Genomic DNA, 14,317 nt, shown 5'->3' with positions numbered 1-14,317 from the left:
AAGCACTTTAGCACTTACATATGTTTGCAGATTCGAAAGAAATTAAAACTTCATTCTCTCACATTTTATCTAAAACAAAAAATACACTCTCTTTTACAAGTATTAAATTCATTGTTTTTACTTCTATCAGATTCCCTTTTTGAAAGGAGATTTTAATACAATTTCCCATCCTAATAATTTCAAAGATTACTTCAGAATATTATAGACCTCAAACTATATTATAAAGCAGAAATCTTTAAAACTATTTGGTACTACTTGAAAAATAGATAAATGTAACAGACTAGATACAGAAGAATCAGAAATAATTGAGCTCAATACTCATGTTAAACCCTAAAATATGAACCCTGGGAGGAAAAAAAAAACACCTTCCTATTTAATAAGAATTACTAAGTAAGTTGGAAAGAAATTTGGTAGAAATTAAATTGAGCTGTGAAAATTTTTTTATATCCAAGGGTTTTGATAAAGCCCTCATTTCTAAAATATATACAGAGTTGATTCAAATTTATAACAAAGCAAGCCACTCTCCAATTGAAAAATGGTCAAAGGATATGAACAATTTTCAAATGAAGAAATTAACAGAGGGAAAGGCACTAGCATTAAAGAGAATTGGAAAACAAAGAACTAATGACAAAACATGCAATTTTTTCATTTTCTTCCATTCTTCTTTATTTAAGTGACAATTTATTATTATTTTATTCTTGCATAAAATGACTGCTATGGAAATGGAATGGCTACTCCAATATAATGGAAATGGAAATCTTTACATATGTATGACCTCTATCTGATTACTTACTGTTGTGGGATGGGGAGAAGAGGGAAGAATAGATTTTGGAACTCAAATAAAAAAAAAAACCCAAATAATTTTTAAATTGTTTTACATGTTTACATGTTACATGTTTAAACATAAGACATATGTCTCTCTCTCATATATATCTGTACATACTAGGAAAGACTTTGTAGAGGACAGGATTTTAGCTGGGACTTCAAAGAAATTAGGGAAGCTAGGAAGCAAAGATGAGGATAGAGAATTCTAAACCTGAGAGATAATGAAAATATTCTAAGAAGGTAGAAATTATTAAATCATGTAAAATAAGAGAAACGAAAATTGAAGCAACTCAGATTTTGTCTCATATCCTGCAATATGACAAAAGATAGAAGTAGTCAATGTTATAAAATCAAGCATACTATAAACTAAAGGTAGAGCGGTGAGTTCAGTTAACAAACATTTACAATGTTCCAGGTACTGTGGTAAGGACAAAAAGAATGTCCGTCCCTTCCTTCAGGGAGCTTACTTTCCACTAGGAAGACAAAACATAAAAGGAAGCTGAACTGTATGGTGAGTAGGGGAGAAAAGGCATGGTGATAAAAATCTGGAGAAGCAGAAGCAGAACCAGGAAAGAAATGAAGCATGTCAAAGCTTCAAAATGGAAGCTTTGAGAAGAATTCACCAATAGAAGATGGGTGCAATCAGAGCAGATTTTACCAAAAAAATTCGATTAAAAGATTCCACTGCTATAACATATAACGAAGAAAAATCTCATGTAAAACAAAATATTTGTAGAAACTTTTTTTATAATAGCAAATTTTTGGAAACAAAGTAGATACCATAGATTGGGGAATAGCTAAACAAGCTGTGGTACATGAATAAAATGAATTACTGTTATATGCAAAATAAAAAATATGATAAAATATAAAGAAACATGGAAAAGGTTTACATGAATTGATTTTAGGTGAATTAAGCAGAATCAGGAAAAAAGATAATGACTATAATTATAGAAATGGAAAGGACAACAACAAAACAACCAAACCTGAATGGTATGAAATTATAATGACTAAGTTTTGTCTCAAAGATATAAGAAGATACCTTCCCCATTTTGTTACAGAGGTGTAGAACAATGCATATAATATTAGACTACTTCTTTGCACTGTTTAATTTTGCTTGTTTTTGCCCTTTTAAAAAAAGATTCTTTGTCATAGGAAAAGCTCTCAGGAAAAGGGAGAAAGAAGACCACATTGGAAAATTTGAGATGTAAAAACAAAAAATATCAATAAAATGTATTTCATAAAATGGATTATTTTTTCATATCCTTTCTATTAAAGTAGAAAAGACATTTAAATCAATATCAGTGATGCACTTGAGTTTTTGCTTTATATTTTAAAAAAGTTAACTATCTTTCCTGACACCAATTTCTCATCCCTAGTCCATCATGTTCACAGATACTAGGTAAACTGTTAAAAAAAAAAAATCTTCAGCATACCACTCTTACACTAAATACTCACTGATTCCCAACATACTCCCCTGAAATGCCCTCCCCCTCTTCCTTTCAATATGAATTCTACCCATCCTTAAACTCCTATTATCTTCTGTCTTATACTTTCCATGAAGCTTTCCCTGTTAAGTTCTCTTGCCCATTATTGACCATCCACAATAATAGCATTTGATTACATTCAATTTGTTTTATCAACCAGAAATGATGGTAAGCTAATTAATGGCAAAAACTATTTTGTATGTTTCTTTTTAAATCCTTAATCTGCCTATTTCATGCCCTTTTCAAGATGTTCAATAAATACTTATAACCAAAAGTTATTCTTTATGAAACATTTATTTTAACTCTTATTGGCATATGAGGATAGAATTTCCAAAAATGGTTGATTTCCCTTATGGGTGAAGAGACAGAAGAAATTTTTATGGTCATCTGACACTTTGAAAGAAAAATAAAGAACTTTCTGTTGATCTTATTTTACCTTAAGTTGGCATTAGCGCCACTGTCCAAAAGAAACTTGACCATCTGCTGGTGCCCAGCACTGGTGCAGTGGAAAAGAGCAGTCCAGCCATGAATGTCTTTCATTTCTAACTCTGCACCTTGCTTTGAAAAAAAATGAATAATAATCATTAATTGCAAAAGATATTAATGATATTTCATAATGAGATAATTTAGAAATGAACATATATAACAAACCACTGAATTCAACTCTGTGCTGGAGTCCCACTAGATCCCATTAAGAGTTCTGAATATAAATCTTGACTCACCTGGAGAAGAAAGTAGGCAATGCTCTCATTTCCACAACTAGATGCTAGCATCAAGGGTGTTTGGCCTTCAGGAGTCGGAATGTTGACCTTGACTCCTGCTTCCAGCAGCAGGTGCACAATGGTGTCATGGCCAATATAGGAAGCATACATAAGAGGGGTCCAGCCACCACAGTTCTTCTTATTTAAATCCAACTCTCTCCTAAGCAAACAAAAATAACACTAAGTAGTACCAGTAAAAATGGTCTCTTAACCACTTACTAAAAAATCAAAACAATGAGAAAGCCAGGAAAGAAAAGACAAGGAGAGAACTGTGATATGGAAAATAATTAGAATTTTTAAAAAAACAATTTTTTTTTTACTATTATTAGTTATTTCCTTGAGTTGGCAGCCAAGGAAATGTTTCACACTTGTTTTATAACCAAAACAGAGGTTCCCACATCCCTCAGCAGCTAATTCACAAATCTAATTATGATTTCACATTTACATTTTCTCATGCCTTCCTCCTTTTTCTGATTGCTCCTTCCTGCTCCATCAAAACTAAACATTCCTATCCTTTAAGTCCTGCTAGCTTCAGCCAATCCAGTAAAAGATCAAAAGGATATGTTTTCTCCTCTGAGCCCTGTCACCATTTTGTTTTCTGTAATTCAGTCCAGAGTATATGGCATTGGCACTCTGGTCAATAACAGCAAACAAAAGGAAAAAGTTAAATTTTAAATTTTAAACAAAGTATCTACGAGTACCAGTCTTTAAATTTTATTCTCAGCCCTTTGTGACAAGTATGGGATTTGGGAAAGCAAGATCCAACCAGAAAAATTATTTTTTGGCCAAGAAGTTAAGGCTGAAAAGGCTGTTCTGTACTTTAGGGTAGAAGAGGAAATCTGATGAGTAGTCTTTTAGGGAGTTGAAAAAGAAAACTACAGACAAATAATGATTTATCAATAGAAAATAACAAGTTAAGTAGTAGCCAAGAGGCTAAAACAACTCAATAAAAGGGTTATAAATTATGGCCACCAGGAGATCATTATATACTTCAACAACAATATTATATGATGATCAATTCTGATGGACCTGGCCATCTTCAGCAATGAGATGAACCAAATCAGTTCCAATGGAGCAGTAATGAATTGAACCCAGCTACACCCAGCGAAAGAACTCTGGGAGATGATTAAGAACCATTATATTGAATTCCCAATCCCTATATTTTTACCTGCCTGCATTTTTGATTTCCTTCACAGGTTAATTGTACAATATTTCAGAGTCCAATTTTTTTTGTACAGCAAAATAATGGTTATGTATACTTATTTTGTATTTATTTTTATACTTTAATATATTTAACATGTATTGGTCATCCTGCCATCTAGGGGAGGGGGTGGAGGGAAGGAGGGGAAAAACTGAAACAAAAGGTTTGGCAATTGTCAATGCTGTAAAATTACCCATGCATATAACTTGTAAATAAAAAGCTATTAAAAATAAAAAATAAATAAATTACAGCCACATTTGACTTATACTAGGAATGCAGAATTCATAGAATTAAGAGATTTAGAGCTAGAAGAAGGCTGGGTTTAGATTCAGCCTCAGATCTATATTTGATTCTAAACATGTCACTTAATTTGAGACTCAGTTTCATTATTTACAAAAGGGAGGCTAAAAAAAACCATCTATATTATAGCTACAAATTCCAAAAGATTTAAAATGACTAAAAAAGGGTTAATATACAGAAACAGTCTACATGACTTGTCATGTATTGGGACTTCTCAATGGGTGGAAGAACTATGGGGAAGAAAATCTGGAATTCAAAATTTTAAAATGAATGTTTAACGATGCCTAACAAATGACACTGGTCACGTATTTTAAAAAATATTTTTATTATGAACTGGCAATCTATCAATAAATATAAACAATTCCATATGTAAAGGCCACAAAATGAGGATTATATGAAACTGGGATTCTGTTATAAACTTGCTTTTTAAATAAGTATATACATTTAAAGTGATAATACCAATATTGTCCTGCTTATCTGTGTCCCCTTCAGAAAGTCCTTCAACTATCTTCTGTGTATTTAGAAAAAAAAATGTTTATACTTAATTTAATAGATATGGCTCTGTTGACAGTACTCTGCTTTTCTTGTTCAGCCTTAATCTCTCTCTCCTAACTTCCAGGTTTGCATCTCCAACTATCTACTAAACATTTCACACCTACTGCCTCACAAACATCTTAAATTCAACACATTCAAAACTGAACTCATCTTTCTCCCTAAAATCCTCATTTCTTGAGAACTTTCAAAATAACTGTCCAGAACATCACCATTTATTCAATCACTGACATTTACATCCTAGATGTCATTCTCAACCCTTCCCTCTCTTCCCCCACAGCCAATCTGTTGCCAAGTCTTGTCAATATTACCTTTATAATATCTCTCCTACATGCCATGCCCACTTTTCTTCTCTGACATGGCAGTCACCCTGATCCAGGCCCTCATCATCACATGCATGGACCATTGCAACAACCTGTTGGTTGGTCTTCTGGTCTCAAGTTTTTCCCTGGTCCACTCCATCCTTCAACTCAGCTGTCATATTAATCTTCTTAAAATGCATGTCTGACCATGTCACCTTTCTAGCAAATAAATTCCAGTGGCTTCCTAATATGTCTAGGATCAAATACAAAATCCTGTTTGGTTTTCAAAATCCTTCATAACATGGCTCCTCCAGACTTACCAATCTTAACGTTACTTGCCCCCACATACTTCACAATCCAGTAACACTGGGCTCCTTAGGCCTCTTCATACAAGACAGTTCATTTCCCAACTCTACATTTTTAATGCCTACCTATGCTTCAATTTTTCTAATTTCTGCCTCCTGGTTTTCTTCAAGTCTCAAACTCTCCTGACCCCTCCTTAATGTGAATGACTTCCCTTTGTTGATTATCTCCAGTTTATCCTTATACATCTTGTTTGTAAATAGTTTGCATGTTTTCTCTCCCATTAGACTTTGATCTCCTTGACAGCAGGGGCTGTTTTTTTGTCTTTGTTTGTATCCCCAGTATGCCTAACACATAAAAAGAACTTATTAAATGGCTATTCACTTGACATCAGATAAAATGAGCATTAACATGTGGATAGCAACAGAGAAAAAGAGTATTTTACATAAAATTGAAAATCTCTATTATGTACAACTATTCTTTTTAAGTATATAATAAATTCAGCATGTAACTTTCAAAGAGGTCCTTATTTATCTGTGGAACTTTTAGATTGGTTATCCTTCAGGAGAATTTGAATTAAGATGCTTTCTTGAAAAAGAATAAAGAATTATATGTACAAAAATATTTATTGCAGCTCTTTTGGTGGTGGCAAAGAATTGGAATTGAGGCCAGACCCATCAGTCGGGGAATGGTTGAACAAGTGGTGATATATGCTTGTGATGAAATACTATTGTGCTATAAGAAATGACATGGAGAATGGTTTCAGAAAAGCCAAGGAAAACTTATGAACATTATATACTACAATAGTAACATTGTAATGAAAAGCAACTGTGAAAGGCTTAGCTACTTTGATCAAAACAAGGATCCACTTCAATTGTAGAAGACTCATGATAAAAAATGCTCTCCACCTGATGAATTCTCAGTACAGAATAAAGTATGTATTTCTTCACTTTTTTTGTTACCTTTTTTTGAGGGGGGAGGGGCAATATTGCCAATATTTAATATTTAAATGACTTCATATGTATAATGGATAGCATATTGCTTATGGATGGGGAGCTGAAGGATGAAAATTAGGAAGTCAAAATAAAAAAATGAATGTTAAAAAAAGAAAAAGATGTTTTCTTGAAAAGAATTTTAAATACAAGCAACAGTTTGAAGGGTTAGGCAAAATTGGGAAGCACATGAAGTCTGTCTTGCTGTGTTCTCAATTTTTCAGCCCTAATCTCTTCTATGCTTCCCCTTTAGGAAACTATCCTCTTGTCCATTGCGGCAGTCTTCACTCTTAGCTCCCTCACTTTACATCTGTTGCTCCACCTGCTTCGAACTCGCTGAACTTCTTAACTCAGTACCATACTGCTAACTCAAGCCTTGATGGACCTCCCTCAGCCTTTTCTCTCCTTTGACTGAAGGGCTGAAGGGTGGAATGTTCTTTTATAGAAGGCAGAACGTGGACTCTCAGGTCTCTTAACTTTGCCTAATTTCAACTTCATGGAATAAGCCCACGGGAACCTTCTGGTGTTCCTCCCTCCCCTTTCCCCTTTCTCCTTTTGTATGTTATCTCCCCTTTAGTTTATATAAACTCCTTGAGGATTTCCTCTTTTATTAATTATATTTTCAACACTTAGTACAGTGCCTAGCACATAATAAATGTCTATTGGAAATTGTAACACTCAGAACAGACCTAAGTATTAATCTGTATTAATCTTCCCATGCGTATTTATATGTCATTGTTCAGTCATTTTTTCAGTTATATCCAACTCTTTGTAACCTCATTTGAGGTTTTCTTGGCTAAGATACTGGAGTGGTTTGCCATTTCCTTCCACGGCTCATTTTATAGATAAGAAAACTGAAAAAACAGGGGTAAATGACTTACCCAGAGTCATACAGCTAATAGGTTTCTGCAATTAGATATGAACTTGGGAAGATGAGTCTTCCTGATTCCAAACCCAGTATTCTATTCACCTAGAATACCACCTAGCTACCCCTTGTATTTTATTTTTTATTTCATTCTTCTTAAATCATGAAAAATTTGAGGTATATGTAATTAAATGATTTCCATCAATATATTTTTGAATAAGTATTAGTTAATTTGCTAGTGTCAAATGCTAAGTCAAATACTAAAGCTATTAAAGTATTTGTAGTTACCTTGTATTTTTCAAAGTCACTTCAACTCTTAATATACAGAAATTCTGTTAAAATGCCCAAAGTAGCTACATTGCAAATATTTACATTCCCCATATAAAATGATGTGTATCTTCAGATTGGTACAAATATATAAATATATACAAATAAATTTTATTAGCACCATATTATAGCCAAGAAACTTAAGGCTCAGAAAGACATGCCCAAGTCACAAAGCTAATAAAATTCAAATCCAAGTCATATCAGATATGCAAGCCATATACACATAAGGTGAGACCTTGTAAAAAAGGAATAAAAAACTTTAGAAGACTCCAATTCATTTTCTTTTGACAAATTACACATTTACTTGAATAGTTAATAATTTTTTAAAAATGTTTTTGAAGGGGCATTTTGCTGCTTCTTTTAAGGTTTTGCTTCCATTTCTCAGAAGCCAGAAGACTCATCTAGGTAATTATGGCTAGCATTTTGGAGCAAAAACTGAAGAAATTAAATATATCATAGGAAATAACTTCACATAAGTTAAGAGGCAGAGTTTTGTTGTTGAAAGAGCCCTGGATTTGGAATCAGAAAACTGTGATTTGAAGTCTATCTCTTCTGTTCATCATGGACAAATCATTTCACTTGTCAGGCTTCAGTTTTATGATCTGTTAGATAAAAGGATTAGGCTAGGCTAGTCTACAAGGCTCTAAATCTCATGAAACATAGGATGTGTTTTAATACATACAAAATTTCATATTTAATATTTCAGAGAGGAACCTGTTACTGACACTGACATTTTCTCATACAATTTCTATTTACAGGGTTTCTTAACAATATGATTAATTTCTACCTTAGACTTTGATGGAGAGGGAGATGCTTAAAATTTTTTGCAAGTCTTAAGTAGAAATTATAGAATTACCCAGTCTTGAAAATAAAACACAAACATTTATCAATTTAAATATCTTTTTCATTAGTTTTACCCTCTTATCACTAGGAATAAAACCCACCTTATTTCTTACGATAGCACAAATGATTTACTGCCTATAGGCAAGTGAGCATTCATTCACCCAACATGATTTTTGCACAACTCCAATTTGCAAAATAAGAAGAAACATGGAGTGGTAAGAGAAAATCTAAGAGAATTGACATTTCCCAATGAGACCTCTTACCGCTGAATACATTCCTTCACCACTTCATATTGCCCAATTGAAGAAGCTGTATGAATATCCAGGGGAACATCCAACTCTTCTCGACAAACTAGATGACCTGGTCCGTGCCATATGGATAAACTACGGTTGAGCAGCTCAGATTCACTGGCTTCATCACTAAGCTCAGACATCTCTACAGTGAAAGAGAACATATAAAGTTCGCTTTTTTTCCCCTTCTGGGTGCATTTTAATATCCAAATGCTAATTCTGAAAACAGTTTAAATTCACTGTTCTGGTTTTATTTTTGTGTATGAATATGTATGTATACATGATGTATACATATATGTACACATATATTCACATACACATAAATATCTCAAGATACATATAAAATCACAGGATAATAAATATTTTATATGTATATACTGTATTTAATATATTATCCTGTGATTTGATTTTCTCCTTCATCCACCTTCTTTTACATGGCTATCACATCAGTGTGGTGAGCCAATATACTCAAGAAGGTTAGGTGTAAAAAAAAAAAATTTCCAAAACCAGAATTTCATTTTCTTTCCAATTCTCATTTTAAATACTCACCAACTAGACAGACAATGTTTAGTCAGCACAGGAAGTATAATCTATCTGAAAGGATTCTCAACCCATCAGTCTTAGATAACTTTTATTATCCCAGTAGATGTTATCCCATCCCTACAATGGAGGAAATTTGGATTCTACAATATTGAAAAGACAGATACTTCAAACTATCATAACTACAATTCTTTTAGCTAAGTATGTGCTATATCTGTCCTTGTTTCCTTAATTTCAAAAAATACAAATTAAAAAGATGACATTTATGTGATATCTTTATAGAAAATCTGTTCCAAAAGTCAAAGATCATCTCCCCATGTTTCACAAGGTATTCATAAGATATAAACCACATCATTGAATGCTTCTCACAATCACTGATTCATGAACTAAAATATATCCCCAAATGAATTTATTTAGTGTTTGAAGCAAATGAATTATATCATTCAGTTCTGTATTTATATCCAAATACATTAGGAAATAGCAAATTATTAAATTATCAAATAACACAGCCTTGCAAATTATCAGTCACTCTCTGGGAATTGATATGGCAGAATTATTATTATTTTTTTTTAAACAGGCAAGCTTTGATAAAAACAAAGCCTTCTGACAAGAATTGCAAGATGTGGTTAATTTTGTATTGGTCAACTGTTCTCCAAAATACATCTCCAAAGATGGCTAATTATCCAAGACTAACATTTTCAAAAGGACCTAAATGAGATTTATGAACTCTTTAAGTGCTCCACATATCATTAACTTCAAGACTTCTGTAATTAAATAATAACTTGTGATTCTATGAAGGTGAGATAAAATTTTTATTTTCAGGATCACTGAATTTGACTATCCCTAGGATAAATACAAACCTGTAAATAGCTCCTTCAAATAGGCTACAAAGCACATTTTACTTCATTGTCTAAGTTGTAGAAGCAGAAGAGGGTAAAGATGATATAGTTCAACCTATTCACTTCACAAAGGGGAACATTGAGATCCACAGAAATGAAGTGATTTGCCAAGATTATCCACATTCCAACTGACAAAGAGGAAACACCTGGAACTCAGCTAGCATAGCAGATATTGGATATTCAGTTGCACATTCAATTCAATAAACATTTAATAAAAATCCTCTAAATACAAAAACTACTATTAGATACAAAAATGAAAAGGGATAATTCCTAACCTCACAGCTCTTATGATCTAAACTATGGTACACATATTTAATGTGATAAGACCAAAGAATAGGTATAAAAAAGTGCTACAGAAAATGTGGGGAAGGAAGAAATCACTTGAGGTTACTTGATACAGAGAAAAAAAAGTGCTGGAAGACACTGCACCTGAGTTCAAGTCCCAATTATGACTTTATAACTTACTGTATGACTTTGAGGCAAGTCACTTGACTTACATAGGCCGGTTTTCTCCTTTAAAATTTAAAGTTCAAACTAGAAGACCTTTAAGGTCCTTTTCAACTCTAAATATATGATCCTACTTTTTTACCTGGGCAAGGGCAGCATCATGCAAAACTTGAAGTAGGATTTCAAAATTCAAATTCAGAAAACCTTCCAGAAATGTAGAAATATGACACACACAAATACATACATTTTACAGATGAGGAAATTGAAGCAGACACTGCTGTAAAACACTTTGCATATACTATTTCATTATATCTTCATAACAACAGCTATTATCAGCTAAGAAGAGATTAGGGCGCTGGACTTGAAATCGGGAAGACCCGAGTTCCAATCCACATTAGCTGTGTGCTCCTGGGCAAGTCACTTAACTTCTGCTGCAGCCAGTTTTCTCACTTGCTAAATATGAATACTGACAGTATTACATCCCAGGGTTCTTTTGGGAATAAAATGATATAACTTGCCTAAAGCGCTTTGTAAACCTTAAAGCTATCCTTTTTAACCTCATTCTACAGATGAGGAAAAAGGATTAGCGAGATCAAGGGACTTGCTCAGGATCACGCAGCTATGAGATGTAAGAGGCAGGGTTTGAGCTCAGGTCAGAGTCCAGCGCTGTCCACTCCGCCAGACCGCCTCCACTGATCCCTGAGGTCCCTTCCAGCACTGAGCGCAGAAGACAGCTCCACGTCATTCCCGCCTTCTGCCGAACTCAGCATCCAGGCCCCTGGGGCCGATCTGGGTACAACACGCAGGTGTTCCCGCCCCCGGCTGGTACCTGCGCAGGGGACTCATGAGCCTTGAGGCCTCCGTCGGGCCGGGGCTACGTCCAACGACAACGGTCCCTCCTCAGCTCCTGCAGCCCGTGACGAAAAGGCCCACGCTGTGGACTCAGGAAACGAAGAGGAAATCGGCCCGCTGGTCACTTAACGCCTACATGCCCCGACGCTCCCTTCTCAACCGGGCACATCCAAGAGCTGGCCCTTAACCTTGCCTTAGGCGACCGTGGCTCCGCCGGGACCTAAGGAAGAGGGACAAGTGCCCAGCTCCACGCCTCGAAAAGAGCGCAGCCGACAGCAAGCTGCCGCAACGCCCGGAACCCACACCCAGAGTCCCACACCGGAAGTGAATAGAGGGACGCAAGGGACGCTGGGACTCTTAGTTTCCCCTCTCTCCTCCTCTGATCCTTGAGACTGAAATTTCAGGTCTTGGACTTGTCCGAAAGATCCATGCCTATCTCGGTCTTTGACAAGTTCGTCAACCAATAAATAGTGATGACGTAAAGCCCCGCCTACTAGGCGAGGATCAAGTGGACCAATTGTGTTTGGAGAGTGGGCGGGATCCTCGCGGTCTTGGAAGGGGAATGGAATAAAGGAGAGGGAAAAGACGCTAACGGAAGGAAAACAAAAGTTACTGTCAGAAGCAAAAGATATTCGTTGTGTACCCTGACTCAGAGGGGAGGGACTCGACTTTAATGATGTGTTTCTATTTGGATAATGGTCTGTGCTATATTCCCCTGACCGGACCACAGTGAGAGATTGGAATAAAAGAAACTCGAGGTAAATTGAGGGGATTCTAGTTTCACCTACAGGTAAAGGTGTCGTCATCTTAGGAGAACATGTAGAAAGAAAAGGGATGGAAAGATGTGAGGAAAGAGCAAGCCAAATATATAAAAGAAGAGTGAACTGCTTGGGAAGGCGGTTGGCGTCTGGTTACCATGGTAACGGTCGGCCTGGTAACTCACGTAGTAGTGAGTTGAAGTAAGCCGGAAAAAGGGCATAATTCTGTTACTTAACCATCCTTCCACTTCTCCTCAACGGTAGACTCAAACAATAATTGGTTAATCGTTGCTAGTTTTACATTGTCAGACCTCAGATCTAACCTAGACTTGCAACTAAAATTCTATAGAGCTGTGGCCAAGTCACTGCCATTTTTTTTTTTTTTTTTTTTTATTGCTCCTGCAGCTAGTTACTGGACCGGCCAGCCGACTCAGCTTCCTGCGCACGTTGATCTCTCAATGCCTAGTTTTCTTTTCTGTTAAATAATAGCTTGGAGAATGTTGTTGTAAGGGTGAGATTACATATGTGAAAATGCCGTAAGTAAAGCTCGATATGCAGAATGTAAACATTCATTAAGTGATTGTTTTTTTTACTGCATTGGAAGAAGGAGTAACCATACCAGGAGTTCCTTACACCAATGATGTCACAAAATATCTAGGGTGTCCCCAAAGTCATTGTAGTACAAAGCTTGAATATCTTGTTAATAGCCAAACCAGCTTACAATCATACTAAGATTTTTGGAATGCTTTTAATGTCGATATTTTTATTTCTACAACTCAAGACTATTGTAAACAATTCTTTGATTAATTTGTGTTGCGGAAAAATTATTGTGGTTTTCATAATTATCAGGATATGTGTAATAAGTATGCTAATAATTCAGATTTCACAGAGCTGCCTCTGCTGGCTTGGGAGTCAAGAGTTTTACAATTCAATTTGAAATGATTGATCAATTCTTGAGAATGTTAAGTGAAGTGAATCAAAGATTGTAGAACCTGTTCCTGTCGCAGAACTCGGGTCCTGTTCCCCACCTATTAATCCTTGATTTGAAACACTCATTTTAAGAACCGTTCTCACAGGACTGGAAAACACTACCTTGTTCTGCATCTATGGGTTTATTATGGGAAACCTCTTCAGCCCTGAAAGTGTATCTCCCTTCTCATTTATAATTTGTATATATGATCTCTAACTTTCCTGCCCAGGAGAACTTCCAGTTTGCAAACTATATTTCTCACTCCAAAAGTGGTTTTAAGCTGCTAATTGATCTCTAAAACCTGTTTCTATTTTGTGTCACTGTAGGAATCTACAATTTAGAGACTAAGACAGCAAAATTCCATTTTCAGCATACTATATCATACAATGATCTTTTTGAGCCTGAAGGCTCAAATGGCAGGGACCTAGATCAGGTAGTCTCTCATGTGCCTTTCCATTGTTAAAATTCTATGAAAAATGACCACGATTTAGTAGCTTTAGAAGTATTATCTTCTGAGATATCCTTCAAACAAGAAACGTTTCAGTTTCTTAAAAATGTTAGCAAATATTATAGAACTCCAGTTTCACATGATAAAGCTAGAAGATCATTTGAATTCAGAGATTATCTAGCCCAATTCCCTCATTTTTCAGGTAAGCAGCTAAGATCCAGGGATGTGAATTGACTTTTTTTTTTCTTGAAGTGTATAATAATAAAGAAGAGCCCCAGTTTTTTATTATGTTCTACTAGGATGAGTTCAGTTCTATATATTTTCATAGCCCAACATCGAGTTAGCCTTTGCTTGGTAC

The 14,317-nt window shown here is 35.2% G+C and overlaps 2 protein-coding genes across 8 annotated transcripts in view; one reads left to right on the top strand and one right to left on the bottom strand.

Moving 5' to 3' along the window:
* Positions 1–12,055, bottom strand: part of ANKS3 (ankyrin repeat and sterile alpha motif domain containing 3) — a 38,742-nt gene extending 26,687 nt beyond the window's left edge. The window contains exons 1-4 of the mRNA XM_051964439.1: positions 11,761–12,055; positions 9,019–9,190; positions 3,032–3,230; positions 2,746–2,867 (exon numbers count right to left, since the gene is read on the bottom strand). Coding sequence (XP_051820399.1) covers positions 2,746–2,867; positions 3,032–3,230; positions 9,019–9,188 — 491 coding nt within the window. The 5' untranslated portion in view covers positions 9,189–9,190; positions 11,761–12,055. The remainder of the gene's footprint in view (positions 1–2,745; positions 2,868–3,031; positions 3,231–9,018; positions 9,191–11,760) is intronic.
* Positions 12,056–12,389: 334 nt separating this feature from the next.
* The window catches only part of DNAAF8 (dynein axonemal assembly factor 8), a 45,063-nt gene continuing 43,135 nt past the window's right edge, over positions 12,390–14,317 (top strand). For 4 of the 7 annotated variants that reach the window (XM_051964497.1, XM_051964474.1, XM_051964449.1 and 1 more), the window contains exon 1: positions 12,390–12,541. The gene's annotated coding sequence lies outside the window, so the exon portion shown is untranslated. Of the gene's footprint in view, positions 12,542–12,699; positions 12,802–12,833; positions 13,078–14,317 lie in introns of those variants that run through there. The other 3 variants (XM_051964482.1, XM_051964465.1, XM_051964454.1) reach the window with 3 other exon arrangements.

Source organism: Antechinus flavipes, chromosome 1 (assembly GCF_016432865.1).
Source record: "Antechinus flavipes isolate AdamAnt ecotype Samford, QLD, Australia chromosome 1, AdamAnt_v2, whole genome shotgun sequence".
In the NCBI taxonomy this organism is placed as follows: Eukaryota; Metazoa; Chordata; class Mammalia; order Dasyuromorphia; family Dasyuridae; genus Antechinus; species Antechinus flavipes.
Note: the sequence above shows the minus strand (reverse complement) of the source record. Positions and strands in the feature narration are given on the sequence as shown.